The sequence below is a fragment of the Taeniopygia guttata genome, chromosome 2 (assembly GCF_048771995.1).
Source record: "Taeniopygia guttata chromosome 2, bTaeGut7.mat, whole genome shotgun sequence".
NCBI lineage: Eukaryota > Metazoa > Chordata > Aves > Passeriformes > Estrildidae > Taeniopygia > Taeniopygia guttata.
Window position 1 is genome coordinate 99,344,184 of NC_133026.1, and position 12,284 is coordinate 99,356,467.

The following is a 12,284-nucleotide window of genomic DNA, read 5'->3' on the forward strand; positions in this document are numbered from 1 at the left end:
TGGACAAGATGACCTTTAAAGTTCCCTTCCAACCCAGACTACTCCATGATTCTACAACATGGCAAAAATGGGTAAGGGGATGATGGAACTGTTGTTCAATGACTCCTATAATATAAGAATTTGAGACTCCTCAATTAAATCAGAAATAGTCCAGTTTAACACAGAAAAAAACCAAAATTTGTTAGAGCATACAGTAAACTTTTAGAGTCTGCTACCACATGAAGCTGTGGAAATAATGTCAAAAGGGTTAAAAAATTGGAACAGGTGAATTCACAAACAGGCCAATAAATGCAAAGAAAAGGCATAGGTGGAATTCTGCTTCCCATCCTTATTCATCTGGTGGCAGATACTGAGTAAATGGAATTGAACCAGTAAGCAGCCAGACTTACATAATTTCTCAAAGTAACATCATCTTTGTGTGACTTTCAGAGACAGAATACTGGGTAAGATGCATAATTCTGGAGGGCTGAAGGCACTATTGGTCATGTTAAAATTTACATTGTTTTCACTCTGTTAAGAGTTAAAAACAATGCTTATGCCTGCCCCAGTGAACTATGTACAAAGTTAGGGGCTGATTGTCAGATCCCAGCATTACCTCATGGAAACGTGATATTAACAGGTCAGCTTCTGGACTGCAATATGCCCACCTGTTCCCTCATAGCCCCCCAGAAATTTAGCGTTTCCTAAGAGAAGGCAGCTTGATCCCTTACGTACATCTAAGAATCCTCTAAAACAGACAGAAATCAGGTAGAATCAACTGTTTACAAATAGATTTTATTTCTGAATTTACAATGTTTAAAATAAATCAGTATTTAGCTATTTCTAATAAATGCAAAAATACAAAACTTCCATTTGCTTTAAAAGTGCAGAAACATAAATTATAAAATTATAATTTTACAACATACAGTGTTATTTCTCAATGTTTTTACTATCAAAACAGATTTGTGAAACAAGCACCATAATTTATCTTACAGAAGACTTTTCATCAAAGCAGCATCACAGGGCAAAACAAGTAGGACATTAGTATGGAAAATGTCATAGCAAATCTTTGAATATTTTAAATTATACGAACAGTTATAAATTTTTATAAACAGTTAAAACTGTTCTATTTTTTTGCAATAGCTTTACCATATAGCCGAACAGTAATTGGGTCATATTTGCTTGTCAACACAAGGAAGACATCTTCAAACATTCCTTCTGCCTTTGGCTTGAACTGGACTGGCACAGAGATGTAATGAGAGGATCTAAAAAGGCAATTGTGGGCATAATCATTGTTAATGAACAAGTAAATACTACCTGATAGACAAATTCTTGTCTAGTTTGTATTTTCACCAAAATAATACACTGGATGTACACCAGATCATCAAGTTCAGTTATATAGATTTGATTATCGATTTCTACTCTGAAGGACTTTGATCTTCAAGGTAATTTTTTCTTTCTGATTATACAAAGTAATACAGTCTTTATTGCTGCTAGTTTACCTTGGTAAGCTTGGTCTGCCTCTTGGCAATACTGACAGTGCATAAAATTTCTTCCCTTCAAATATCACGCAAGTAGACAAAAATTTCCAACTCTTTTCTGAAATCCATGCATTTGAAGCTACTAAATTCTAATACTACTAATTGCCTCCACATTAAGAAATATTTTGCTGAATTATTGTAAATCAGTACACCCATCCTCAAACAGCATTTTAGAAATTTTGTGCGGTTTTTACATAATTCCTCTTCTATTGGATTACATAAAAACATACGAAATGTAATGGGTGTCTATGTTAACTGCCAGAAGCCTGGACTGAATTACTTAAAAATATAAGCTGTAAAAGCAATAGCTGAAAATCCTGAGTGGCAGTCTATTGGATTCCATGGCATCCAATAGAAACATCCAGCACTGAAACAGGTAGCAGTAACAGGCACAAACTGAAATAAGGAATTATGAACATTGTCACTTAGTAAAAACAGAAAAGACAGTTTTGTTTGCTTTAACTATACCTTCAATTTTCTTTCCTGAACAGTGTATAGTATTATCCAAAGTCCTCTGGAATGTACTTATTTCTCCTTCTTTTTCTTACATTCTTCCTACATTTTCATACTCCTTTTCAATACACTAATCCAAGCTATCATAATCAGTCTGTGATTTCACCCTTCAACTCTATCCCTTACCTACATCTGAAATCATACTATCTGCCCTACACACAATTCTCATTTGTTAGTATCATCCTTAGTGCTGAAGTAACCACACCACCACTCTTTTTTTTTTTTTTAACAACACCCTGGTCAATCAAATAAGAGTACACACATTTAGAATAAAGACTGGGATGGTACTGTATTTTTTTTTTTTTCATCAGGTGAATACAAAAATAAAGTACTAATTGTACCATAGTGAACTACAATCAACAGTGCATCAAAAGAATACAACCTAATCAGTTTTGTATCTCATACTCGACTGCCAAGTGTTGTATAACAAATCTGGCAGTGTCTGTCTTTTTAACCATCTATGGTATACAGGCTGAAGATATTTACTCAGCTCATTTAAAAAAAAATCAACTTTTTAAAGTGAAGGACATAAGTATGACTATTTAATCTGTAACATGGATTATGCTAGAAAACATAAATTTTAGTAGGAATAGACTGTGAAGCTGCATATAACTAGGCCATCTGAGAATTTGCAGAAGTAAAAGTAAATTCAGTAGAAAGCCAGAAGAGATGCAGAAGTCTGTATCATCTCCGAAATAATATATGTATGCTCCCTGATACATTATATAACACTTACTCAAAAAAGAACAATATGACCACACTCAAATTCATACTATATCAAAATCTTAACAGTAAGTTAGGTATTACTGTTTCAAAAAGATGGCCACATCTGGCTGGCAAATTTTAATTTCCGGAATATGTACCATATGACCTCAATGGTAGTGAGGCAGAGCAGTTTCTCAGCAAATGACAGCCCTATTAAATTCCTCTTGATCTCTAAATTCAGGTGTCCATTGGGTGGGTGCTAAACACATTACTGTTCTTCCCTAAAAGCAGCCTAAGTCAGTAATACATTATGTATTCTGTTTTGTAACAGTCAGTTGATTCTCACAATCAGGATAAGACTCATCACACTTGCTTCCTAACCCAAAGGGAAAGATGCTATTTTCATTTTCTCAGCTAACAAGACTTGAAAGTTCAGACTCCAGATATTACAGTTCTTTGGGCTACTCCATAACATAACCATTCTCAGAAATTACACAACCTGGAAGATTTTTCTCAAGTACAGTAATCAAAAACTATAGTTTCAGGACAAGTAGAATTCTGCTGCAGTTAACTCTCTTTTCTCTTAAAAAACCCCTCTTATTTCAAACTTTCCACTATGCCTGCACCTCAGTTAGTCTCTGAATAATGTATGGCCTTTACAGGTTGTTGCACCAGTTTCAAGTGGTATTTCTGAAAAGTCAGGCATGTCTGAAGCCTGCTTCAGAGATAAACCAATCCTCGAATCCTCAAAACATAACAGTGCAATAAGTTGAAAAAGAAGAGTATGGGCAGTTAGCTCAGTTTAAGCCACAGTAACCAGATGGTTCATCAATGAACAGTGACCACTGACACCCAGAAGGGTGGCTACTGAAAACAAAAATAATTAGTGAAGGGAACAACTTAACAAAGAGCTTTACATTTTAGTAGTATCTAGAACATACACTACCTTGTAATCAGATGGCTTCTGAAAGCAATAAAATTGGGACACTTTTGTTTTCAAGCTTTAAGTAGGCATAGCAACCTGGTAGTGCTTCTAGAAACAGAAATTTGCCACTTTCTTAATGGCAAATTCATATTTTTGTATCATTTAAGAGTCATATTGTTAAAAGTATTCTCCTTGCAGTAAAAAAATTTCTAGTCTGCCAACAAATGGAATTCTTTTGGGCATAAATTGCAAACAGAATTCCACAGCAGTGCTATGCAATGGTACTTGGAATTGCCTAACCAATTGAAGAACTGATAAAACCACTACACCAAATTCTGAAAGACAAGACTCTTAATATTAGATACTGAATTTCATTTTCTTTATCTAGATTTAAAACTTGATTACACAGGATTAATTTTGGCCCTCAAAATTAAGAGCAGGGAATAGACCATGTTTACTATATTACATTTTTTGGCAAAAAACATAAAGGTAGATGGTACTTGCTACTCTTATACTCTTATTTACAGACTAATATTCCAAGTTCCTGCAAAGAGTCGTCTCATCCAATTAGTTTTGAACATTACTTCCTAAGATGCCCAAGTTTAAAAGGAAACAGTTACCAGTGGCTTTACTGATATTGATACCTGATGGTATTCTCAAATAAAAGCCATTTAAAACACTGTTAACATTTTTTAAAAGGCATCTCTCCAAGTCAAGCAAATCTTTTCTGCTTTATACTTATAAATGGGAGAGCACTATGTTGATTTCAGAGAAATTATTTTTTTAAAAGATAGGAAAAGCTGGTGTTTACAACCAAAGGAAAAACTGCCAAAGCTATTAGGAAAGAAAAAGTAGACTGACTTTTAAACTTGTTAAGTCTACTTTAGATGAATGCAGTAGTAGTTCATAATCTCATGCAGAAAAAAAATATTCCAAATAGTTTTTACAGCATTCCTCAAAAAGGTTTTGAAATATCAAAGTGTCTTCTAGTGAAGTCACTATTTTTTTGTCAAGGATGACTAAATCAAGTCATCCTGTCCTTTGTCTGCTGCTGTACAGCCTCAGGTCTAGCTAGTTGTCTTTATTTGGATAGATGTTATCCTGGTCATTACCTCCAAAAAAACCCTTCTGTGCCATCTCATATGAAATATTTAACAAAATGACATTTAAATTGAAGTACTAACACAAGCCTAAGATGAGTTACAACACTTGGCACTGAAAAGTGCCCTTAAGAATACCTTGAATACCTCTGGCTAACACCACTACAGCCCTGTCTTTGTGATAAATGCGGAGCAGATTAGGAGGCAGAATATCTAATTCCATTTACAATTTGCTCACAATTTCTGCTCTCTATAGCCCTAGCTTTCCTGTGTTTAAAATGGGAACCTGTTTAAACACTGAGAATGTATGCTGTACCACTTCTAATGAAACAGTTGCATTTCTGCTTCCTGACAATCCCACTGTTGCAGATGAGCATGTGAGATGCTGCACTTCTTGAAGAGATGACTAATACTACTGTCACATACTTGATGTAATGAACTCCACAGATGACTGGGTTTATTTTCAGGGATTGCTATCACTAACTTAAAAATTTCTTTTATGCAGGTAAAATGCTGAAATAGTTGGTATGACCAGACAATTCCAGTGGCTGCTGAAACCTGGTGTTTGCAGAGAATCTTTGATGAAGCTCTGCAGGTTTGTCAAATTAGAAGCATGATGAAGGCAATTTGCTTGATCTGTTGTGCAGAAAGTATAAATGGAAGGAACGACTTGATTGTGCACAGCATGCCAAATGGTTACATGAAGCATTAGGCTTAACATTAAAAGCAGCAGCACTGTTAGAAACAATTTGCAGGGAAGAAATTGGCAGATGCAGAAATAACTGTGTGGGCTCATTCTGTTTCGAACAGAGATTAGAGAGTTCAGTTTAACAAGAAAAAAAAACCAACCACCAAAAAAGCCTCACAAACTGCCCCCCACCTCCCCCCCAACTGGTAACCATAAACAAAAGCATCCAGAATATTTCTATGTATATTTTAGCAGTGTACTTATAAAGAAAATATTTATCTTACCAAATTACTTGGTTAATTTTTTTGTTATGAGAAAACATTAGCATATGCATTACTCACCTTATAGAGTATTTCAAGTGCTTGATGTAGAAAGGCTCCCTGGGCTTTACAAATTTCAGCTGTAATTTAATACAAAATGCTTAAAAGTGTACTATATTTAAGTGCATCCTATTCAATTTATGACATGTGTAAGATAAATCAGGTGACTTACAAATACAGCTTTACACAGACCCAAGGTTTAAAAATACAAAATGCCCACATTTGTGAACAGTAAATAAAACAAACTTAGTTCAATATTTGAATGAATTAAAAAATTAAAATCAGTAGATCAGAATAATAACAAACCTATGCAAACTATGATCTACCATACTTTCCTATTAATATATTACAAATTTACTCAATTACTCAGTCAGACAAAAAAGAAAAATCACACATCAAAATTCTTCAAACATTGATTTTTGGAACTAGCAAAATAAGATATGTACTACTGCAATCTTTGTCAAGAGAAAAAGAAAAAAACCAGTGCAGTTGAGCAATTGAAAGGACTTAGAAGTATCTATTTAAGATGAAGTCTGTCAGACTTACCATGTGTGTTGCATCGGAGTTATTCCGCAAGCGGACCTTTAATGTGCATGTTTCCCCAACTCTGGTTAGAGGAAACACGTAGATGTCTTCTGACGCATATACTCCTTGAATGACTTCTTTTTGTCTGATTTGAAAAAGGGATTTAAGATATTAACATTTCTGACCTGTATGATCAGTGTATATTGATTGCATACTTGAAGTAACAAGTGTATTTTCTGAGAATAAATCAGTAAAAATGGAAAGATCCAGAAAACATCAACTGTCTCGCCTTAAGTTTTGTAGGCAATATATTTTAGCCAGAAAGAATAACTAAAACATCACTATGGCATAAATATACAGGAATTTACTAATATGCACTTTCACAGTCTGAATTTTTCCCCCATATGTTTTACCAGAGACCTGCAGTCTTATCAAAGATTGCAGGTTTGACCAGACATTTTACTCTCCTGCCATATTCTCAATCATCCCACAGCAAAAGAACTGACAATTAACTTACGACTGAACAGCAAGGTTAAGACATGCAGTACTGTGGTTTTCTCAGAATTTACTTTATAAATCAACTGGGGTGCCCAAAAGGCAAGAAGCAGAAAAAGTATACACAGAATTCTACTGCCAATACTAGTTCATCCACCACAGCATATCATAGTTAGACAACTTAGAAATCAACTGAAAAGAAAAGGCATGGAAATTGAACAATACAAAGCCACTAAGAGGTTTTGGCAAGTCTGTTTTTTACAGCTGCTTACTCTAACATAGAATCATAGGATCATTCAGGTCAGAAGATACTCAGATGGTCTCTAGCTCAACCTCTTGCTCCAGTCAGGGTCAGATGTGAGGTCAGAGCAAGCTGACCAATTAAATCACAAAAATATTTGAGGACATAGACTACACACACTCTCAGTGAAGCCTGTTCTACCACACAGATGTCCCAATAGTAAAAAAAGGTTTTGGTTGTTGAGCTGGGTTCTACTCCCGCACCCTTTTAGCCAGCTGCAGACACACTCTTGCCAGGTTTTGTCCATACATACCGTATTGTTTTTGGTTGTCCTTCAGAGCAAGCTTTCCTTTCTGGTGTAACTGGAAGCTCAGTTTTTTTAAGGACACTTGGAGAAGATTTCACAACTTGTGTTTCATTTTCTGCTTCAGTACTCTATTGGCAAAACCAGAGAAGATTGTAAACTCCAAGTTCGAAAGTACTTAAGTATTCAGGAATGTAAGTAATTCCCCTTACCCAATCCAAATCTTTTTATTTAAGGAATAATCTTCAAGAAGCATGAGAGTCTGGATCATTGAGATGGAAGCAATTATTTAGGAGGATTATGTCAACAGGCTTCTGTTCTTTATGAATACTTATTTATTACAAGACAGTTCACAACAAACTAGCAGCGCAGGTGGAATCTCAAAAAGACTGCAGGCAACCAAGATTTTACTTAAAGCCAAAAAACCCCTCACTTCCTCTGCAGATATTATGCCCATATGCCTCAAGAACAACCAAGTTGGTTAAACAAGTGCTCAGAAAGAAGGAACACATAAGTCAGCATCATAATCTGAATTCTCAAAACAGCAAAAAGCTTGGTAATAATTTTGTACCACAAACAATACATCCTTCTCAAATAAAGGCCTTTTTAGAGAAGCAGAAGCAGATAATGCACTAAATGGTATTTTCTGAATTCAGAAATTAGGCAAAAATATTTATCATCACCAAGATCCCCATTTAGGGTATTCTAACACAAGGAGACAAGATCAGCCAATGGGAATAATTAGACAAATAACCAATTTCAAATTCTGCGTTGCTTAGTGAATCTTGCCAGATATTCTTTGGAGTCCCCTTGGGTCACAACATCTTAAACAAAGTTAAAGAACCTCCTACACTTTTGGTTGTACAACATTATGTCAATTTTTGAAATGGTGCTGACGTTTTAGACAAGCAGTTGATTCCCTGACGCAGGGAAGATGAAAAAAATAGATTCATCTTCAATAGAGCTGCTATGACAAACTTGTCTTTTAGACATTCATTTCTTCTATTGAAAGAGCTGCTAATCAGTCTGTCAGAAATAGCAGCAGCCATAAAAAAAATCTTCCATGAACCCCAGTAGAACCTAATAAAGACAATAAGTATTTGCACATATGTCTTGTTTCAAGAGATTTTATTTTTCTACATAGTGAAAAACAATGGGCATCATGCCTCTGTTTTCATTCAAATTCTAATTTATCAAAAAGCAAGTTGACTGCATGAGAATAGGTACATTATGGAAAATGATCAGAAGTTACCCCAACCTTTATAAGGGCATCTTGGAATACTGCTTTCATTACCACAGCCTGTACTGACTTCTGCTGTTTCAAATGAGAGCAGTACATTAACACTCCAAATGTTTACAATTGAGTGCAACAGTTCCAAAGACAGGAACTGCTCAGAACACAGAAATTTGTATCGCTTGAAAATTGGAATTATTTTGCTCACAGAGTTTAAAAACGTTTTCCTTCCTCTCACTTCTGAGATACACAAAGATGATGAAGCTTTGTGCTGCAGATACTTTCAAATGTATTTAATGTTACTTACGTAAGGTACTTAACTTTTTAAAGTATATAAACCATGTAAATTAACAAATGGCATGCATTCAACATTTGTAGTCTCTTCAAAAAGTAGCAGGAACTCTTTACAAAGTCCTCAACTTTCTACATGCTAAAGGAGCAGTCAGGACTTTGATGCTGCCTCAACCTTGTGGCAGGTGCTTGCTAGTTCATACAGAAGGGACAAATAGTTAGACCCAAATACCAGTACAAGACTTCTGTGCACAATACTCATTCTCAGCTCAGTGATCTTCAAAGAGCCTCCAGCAGCAGCTCCCAACAGCAGGAACAAATGTTCCTCAGGAAAAGAAAAAACTAAGTTTGAATGACCAGCACTGAGAGGCTGGGGCTGCCGAGCACAGAGAATCCCTCCTTCCTCTGTCTCTCAGACTGGTTTTGGAGACATGATGATCTGGACTCCTGACTACAGTTTCCAATGGTGAGGACTGCAAACACATGTAGAGCATAACCAAAATTACAGTCAATCAATTTGTTAGGAAAAAGATTAAAGTGGTATATGCCACTGATTTTCCTAATTTAATGTTGTTCTTTTAGTTCCTTCCTGAGCTCTTTCAAACTTTTCATTTGTTCTGAAGTAGTGCTATAAAGAAACATCACTCAGCCACTCCGAATGACAGTCAGTCACTCTCCTCACTTCATTCTATCAAAAGTCACATTAACCACAGCTGTAGCTGCCTGCCTCAGCAAAGCCACCAGATTCCAAGTACTTTTCAAGTTTGAGTAACACTGTCTGAACTCTCGATCCCGAGAAGGTAACAGATTATAATTCACTTGTCTTGCCTTCTCAACTAAAAGTTGCAACACTCTAAATGTTCTGTATTGATCCCTCCTCTGACCAGATGTATGGCTCCCTACCTAGTTGATAAAGACAGTACTTCCTTTTAAAATCTTTCTGAAAATGATCATGACATGCATTTCAAGTATTTTCTACGAACTTTTTTCCCATGTGCAGAGATGCTATCAAGATCTAATTGTTAACAGCTCTGAAAAAAATCAAGAACAAATCTGACACAGTAGATCAAAAACATTAATATCAAGTCATGCTGCTCAAAGATTTACACAACTCTGACAACTAGTCACGTTTTAAGAAGAGACTTCTTTAAAACTCTAGAGTTCTGTTAAAGAAATAATCTTCTCCACATTTCAACTAGCTTTAAAAAGACATTATTTAGATGTTTTCCTCATTTTCAGAAAAATTACGACCAATGAATTTGATGAAAGCTTAATAAAAAGCCCTCTAAAACCAAACATTATACAGAACAAAAATCAGAAGTTATTTAATATTAAACCTTTTTACAAGTACTCTTTCAACACAATTAATTTGGAAAGAACAAGGAACCTACAAAACAAATGTAAGGTACCTCAACAAGAAGGTTAAGTAAGGTTCTTACTACTGAAGCATGCTTAGTACTCCAAAGAATGATCCCAAATATTTGAGTGGACTTCTTAGAAAAATCAAGTCAAACTTTCTGAAGAGGATAGTAAAGCATATATAGCAATCATGCCATACTGAATGTACAAAGCTCTTCACATTCAGCTTATTTAACTAATAATTATAATTAATTCTTCCTTATGATAATAAATCCTCTGTCCTATGCAAATTCCTATTGTATAGATGGGATAAAAAGCAAGGTAAGGAGAGAGAGCACAGAAAAACAGTTGCAACTCCCAACCATTTCTTCCAAGCCTTACCATAAAGTTTGAGCTTAGAAACAATAGTGGAGCAAAGGGGAGCCCAAACCCAATTGTTCCCATGTATAAATTTCACAATTATCCCCACTTACATTGTTACTCTGAAAAAAATACTGAAGCGGGTTTTATTAGAGACACTAATACTCATCTCCAAGATGGATATTTGAAAAGTCCAAAACTGCACTGAGTTATGTATTATAGAAAATGTTAGTTACTTTGCTAGTAGTAACCTAATGAAGGTTACTTCACTATTTATTTACAAAAATAAAACCGGCAAGCAGAAAAACAAGCAAAACTGATAGAAATACATTTGTCTACTGAAACAATTCCCCTAGAATGTAAATTTGTCTCTACTCTCTTTGAGGTAAATAAAATTTTATATAATAAATGGCAAAAGAGAATGCATTATCTCATAAGGAAGAGGAACATAAGAACAAAAACACAATTTAACCCAGCAAAAATACAGCTGGGTTGAGTTTTCTTCCAGAATATACTAACGTATATATGAAAGAGCAGTGTATAGTAAAACGAAAATGTTATCAAAAAATTGTGCTCAAGGCAGTGTTTATAGCTTTTATATACTCACATTTCCAGAAAGGTAAAATTTTAATTTTTGTTTCCTACTTGTATTTCCAACTGAGTAATACTCAAAGTCCCAGAACTGGGAGTAATCTCCTTTATCTCTAGGTGAAAAAATTACAGCAACCTACAAAAAAAAACAAACAAAAAAAAAACCACCCAAATTTTGTAGAGCACTAATAATCTTCAGAATCTTCACATCTTCACTATTTTACCTGTACAAAGTTATGGTTCAGTCACCACAAAATTTACACACTACAGAACACACATGGCATACACAGGTGATCTTGCAGAAAACTATACAACTAGCTGGTCCTCCTCTGCCAGCAAGTGGAAAAAAATGGATGAAATATGTTGTGCAAGGAATTTTGAACAAAACTTGAGTTCAGATAATCTGCTTTAAGCAAAGCCAGCAAGTGATGGCACAATTACTTCTGTTAGTAAAATGGAGAGAAAGGGGATGAGGAAGGGAAATATGCGCACCTGAAAAAACTTCCTTCATCTGGCAACTAAGTTGTGAACAACTCAGCTCCTCCAGCTCCAAATCTATAAGTACACCATGCTATAATTATTAGAAAGACTAAAATTTAAACCAAGTTGCAACCTATGAATTGATCTTTCTTAAACGTCACCTATGTAACCCATATAGTGCTGTACCAGGTTAATTCAAGAATAAACTTCAGAACTAAGGTTGAGGGAAGAAGAGAAAGAGAGCAGCAGATTAGAATAGACCACTACGACTATATCTAATTAGCCAATCATAATATCCACTGCAAAAAAATAGCCAGCCATGATAGCAGTGTACTTTATCAGTTCCCCCCGCCACAGCCTGGCATGCCAAGGATGTAAATGTTATTTAGATAGGCCTGAACTAGGATTGCTAAGGCAAATACAATTGTTTAAATTCAAATAGTGGCCTGCAATATTATGACATTGCTATGAAACTAGACAGGAGTAAGTTTTTATTCTTGTAAATAGATTACGAATTGCATCTCTATGGAAACAATGTCATAATTACCCATAACAATTAAAAGATAGGTGTTAGTGAAGATGTAAAGATAAAACTCAAGTAGCATTGTGAGAGAAGATGAGGGAAGAAAGACC

General features: G+C 35.2%; 1 protein-coding gene across 3 annotated transcripts in view; it reads right to left on the minus strand.

Annotated features, from left to right (window-relative positions):
• Nucleotides 1-755: 755 nt before the first annotated feature.
• The window catches only part of CEP192 (centrosomal protein 192), a 56,738-nt gene continuing 45,209 nt past the window's right edge, over nt 756-12,284 (minus strand). For 2 of the 3 annotated variants that reach the window (XM_012571901.5, XM_072924478.1), the window contains exons 40-44: nt 11,188-11,307; nt 7,346-7,467; nt 6,318-6,441; nt 5,793-5,851; nt 756-1,244 (exon numbers count right to left, since the gene is read on the minus strand). In XM_012571901.5, the coding sequence (XP_012427355.5) occupies nt 1,106-1,244; nt 5,793-5,851; nt 6,318-6,441; nt 7,346-7,467; nt 11,188-11,307 (564 nt within the window). In that variant the 3' untranslated portion in view covers nt 756-1,105. The remainder of the gene's footprint in view (nt 1,245-5,792; nt 5,852-6,317; nt 6,442-7,345; nt 7,468-11,187; nt 11,308-12,284) is intronic. The other variant, XM_072924479.1, reaches the window with a different exon arrangement.